General features: G+C 42.5%; 1 protein-coding gene across 2 annotated transcripts in view; it reads left to right on the forward strand.

The window, feature by feature from the left end:
• POLG2 (DNA polymerase gamma 2, accessory subunit) overlaps positions 1-4,097 on the forward strand; it is a 25,830-nt gene that overhangs the window by 17,382 nt on the left and 4,351 nt on the right. For both annotated transcript variants that reach the window (XM_003786194.2, XM_023511283.1), the window contains exon 7: positions 2,181-2,281. In XM_003786194.2, the coding sequence (XP_003786242.1) occupies positions 2,181-2,281 (101 nt within the window). The remainder of the gene's footprint in view (positions 1-2,180; positions 2,282-4,097) is intronic.

Here is a 4,097-nt window from a genome sequence, read left to right on the forward strand (position 1 = left end):
TTTTTGACCTGGGTTGGGTTTAAACCCGCCACCTCCGTTATATGGGGCTGGCGCCCTTCTCCTTGAGCCACAGGCGCCACCCTATTTTGATTTTTCCATCTGTTCTAACTATCAAATACTTTTGAGAAAAGCCTGGGGGTGGGTTTTGTTTCTTTTCCATAGACTTCTTCAACAGTCATCATTTCTGTCTGAGTGATACAGACCTATCCAGGACCTGAGTGAGGACACTCAAAAGATTTAAAGACTTTTGAGAGCCCTCCCCGTCCCCCCACCCCCCACCCCCACCTTCCTGACCCTGGCTTCTGGGGAGAGGTCTGGCAATGTGGCAAAGGTGAACTCAGGACAGAAGAGATAATGGCTTATTTCTGCATTTCCCCTCAGGGTGGAGCAGTCTCCAGCACCCTCCTCCCTTGCCAGGGCCATTTGGTAATGTCTGAAGATGTTTTTGCTGGTCACCAGAGTGGGGAGTGCTGTAGGCATCTGATAGAGGCCAGGGCTGCTGCCAAACATCCTATTCGGCAATGCCAAGGCTGAGAAAGCCTGCTCTACAGTGATAGTTCTAGGTTGCTAAGGGGTTGCAAATTTTGCATTTTTTTTTTTGTTTCACCGTTACTTTTTAAGAAAACACTAATGTGGCTCGGCGCCTGTGGCTCCAGCAGCTAAGGCGCCAGCCACATACGCCTAAGGTGGCGGGTTCAAATCCCCAGCCCGGGCCCGCCAAACAACAATGATGGCTGCAACCAAAAAAAAATGGCCGGGCGTTGTGGCGGGCGCCTGTGGTCCCAGCTATTTGGGAAGGCCGAGGCAGGAGACTCGCTTGAGCCCAGGAGTTGGGGGTTGCTGTGAGATGTGATGCCATGGCACTCTACCCAGGGGGATAGCTTGAGGCTCCGTCTCAAAAAAAAAAAAAGAAAAAGGAAAACACTAATGTTTACTATGTCATTTATTTATTAGTACTTCTATATTTTCGGTCAGGCCTTTGTCTCCAGCCTTCTGCTGAAACTAGTCATTCTCTTGAAAGACTTTCTGGCTTCTAGAATACCACTCTCTTGGTTTTCTGCATACTTCTTTCTGTCCTGGCATTTCAGGCTCTTCCTGACCTGGTAGTATAACGTCTCAGATGACTTTTGAGTTAACATAGCCCTTTGGACCTACTATTTTTTTTTTTTTCTGAATAGAATCTTCTTTGATTTTATATGATTTTGAATGGTGATGATAACAAACATTCTGTTTGGTATAAAAATGCCTCCCAGAACTTTTGCAGTTAGTATTCAACTTCGGAGTACTTAATTTTTTTTCATTTTCAGAGGAGTATAAAATTTTTAAAATGTTTAATATACATAAATTATACATATATAATATGTGATTTTATATATCTATAACAATATCCCATAATTGAAGAAATTTATACCTACTTTAACTGGTCCATTATCTATTTTATTTTATTATTATTTTTTTTTTTTTGCAGTTTTTTTTGGCTAGGGCTGGGTTTGAACCTGCCACCTCTGGTATATGGGGCCAGCACCCTACTCCCTTGAGCCACAGGCTCCACCCCCATTATCCATTTTAGGGTTTGAAGATGGCAATTTGCAGCTTCACAAAAAAAGGATAATCACGCAAGCTACTTTTAGTTCTTTCTTTTTTTTTGTTTGGGATTCATTGAGAGTACAAAGAATTAGGTTAACTGATTGCATTTGTTAGCAATTGTGTCCTCTTATAATTGTGTCCCTCCCCCAAGAGGTGTGTCACACACTGTGACCCCTCTTTTCTCCCCATCTCTCATTCCCCTACCCACCACCTTGTATTAGCTCACCTTCTGCCTTCATATTAGAATTGAGTACACTGGATTCTTGTTTCTCCATTCTTGTGATGCTTTACCAAAAAGAATGCATTCCAACTCAATCCACGATCATAAAAGAGATGTAAAGTCTTCTTTTTTTTTTAATAGTCAAATAGTATTCCATGGTATACTTGGAATAGCTTGGTATTCCATTCCTGGGTTGGTGGGCATTTGGGTGGTTTCCACATTTTGGTGATTATAAATTGAACTGTGATATACAGTCTAGTGCAAATGTCCTTATGATAAAATGATTTTTTTATCTGGGTAGATGCCTAGTAATGGAATTGCAGGGGATTACTTTTATTTCTTTCATATTTGAAGTGTTTATATTTTTCTCCAGGTTTGTCAAGGGATATCTAAGGAATTACTAGAAAATGGGATTTCTGTGTGGCCTGGTTATTTGGAAACTGTATCATCCTCACTGGAACAACTTTATTCAAAGTAAGAATCATTTTCCTTGTCATTAAAAATTGTTTAGGGTGGGCGCGGTGGCTCGCACCCATAATCCTAGCAATCTGGGAGGCCCAGGCAGGTGGATTGCTTGAGCTCAGGGGTTTGGGACCAGCCTGAGCAAGAGTGAGACCCTGTGTCTTCTAAAAATAAAAAAATCTGAGGCAAGAGGATGGTTAGAGCTCAAGAGTTGGAGGTTGCTGTGAGTTACGACGCCACAGCATTTACGCAGGGTGATAGCTTGAGATTCTGTCTCACAAAAAAAAAAAAAAAAAGCAAAGAAAAGTGTTTATTCAGAGAGTTTTTTTTTTTCTTTTTTTTTTTTTTGAGGCAGAGTCTCACTATGTTGCCCAGGGTAGAGTGTCGTAGCATCACGGCTTACAGCACCCTCAAACTCTTGGGCTTAAGTGATTCTCCTGCCTCGGCCTCCCTGGTAGCTGGGACTATAGGTGCCCACCACAATGCCCAGCTATTTTTTGGTTGTTGTCATTGTTATTTAGCAGGCCTGGCCTGGTTCAAACCTGCCAGCCTTTGTGTATGTGGCCAGCAGCTAAACCACTGTGCTATGGGCGTTGAGCCTATTCAGAGGTTTTTGATTCTAAGTTTATTTATGGTAACAGAAATAAATTTCTTCTAAATACATATAAAATATGATTTTAAATGAATGCTCACTTTCCCTTTTATAGTACCTTGTACCCTTAGTTAATTAATACAGCAGGCAACAGTATTCAGCAACTGTATTTGAGCACATACTATGCACGATATCAAGATTCATTGTCATAAAGTGTGTATACCTCAGTTTATCTAATCTTTATCAGGGATAAAGTTATGTAGATAGCATGATTTGTTGAGTCAGGACTGAAGGAACATGAGTGGAATGCATTTCCACTGGCATTGAGCTTTGTTCAGAGACTGAGTGGAAGAGAATTCTATCCTGGAGGAAGAGAGAACTAACCTTCTCAGGGACTGGAACCTCTGTTCACCCGATTGCTCACAACAGAAACCAGCAACTATGCTTTTTTGTTGTTGCAGTTTGGCCGGGACGGGTTCAAACCCGCCACCCTCTGTATATGGGGCCAGAGAACTCACTGAGCCCTAGGCACCGCCCCAGCAACCAAGCTTAACTCCGCCCTCTTCCTTACTCTCCACGTCCAGTCCATCACCAAATGTTGTCAGCCTGCCTCCCAAACAGATCTCAAATCCATCTGTGTCTCGCTGCCACTCCCCAAGTTATGGTCACAGATATTTCTTACCTGGATAATTAAAATAATCCCCTCATTGACTTCCCTGACTCTAATTTTAGACTCTGCTATTTCATTAACTTCCGTTTTTTAATAAAGTGCTCTAGTCTTCCTCCTTTGGCTTCGTTTTGGGAGTTTTGTTTTTGGCTTTTTGTGTTGAGGTGTGGGTACAGATCTGTTGGGTGAAAAGCTGTGAGGCTTTGTGTTTTGCTCTTCAGTACTTTGATAACTTGTTAAAATATACCTTCCTGATAATGTTCACAGAAAAACAGTTTTCTATAAATGGAAGTAGAGTAACGAATGGTTATATCATTATATAAAAGGAAAGGATGGGGCAGAACCGGTGGCTCAGTGGATGGGGTGCCAGCCCCATATGCCAAGGGTGGCGGGTTTGAACCCGACCCTGGCCAAACTGCAACAAAAAAATAGCCGGGCGTTGTGGCATATGGCAAATGTTTTCTCTGCACATATTGGGCAGTGCATGTGGCTCAGTGAGTAGGGCGCCAGCCCCATATACCAAGGGAGGCAGGTTTGAACCCAGCCCCAGACAAAACTGCAACAAAAAA

The sequence above is a fragment of the Otolemur garnettii genome, unplaced genomic scaffold (assembly GCF_000181295.1).
Source record: "Otolemur garnettii isolate 467f Iridium unplaced genomic scaffold, OtoGar3 scaffold00018, whole genome shotgun sequence".
In the NCBI taxonomy this organism is placed as follows: domain Eukaryota; kingdom Metazoa; phylum Chordata; class Mammalia; order Primates; family Galagidae; genus Otolemur; species Otolemur garnettii.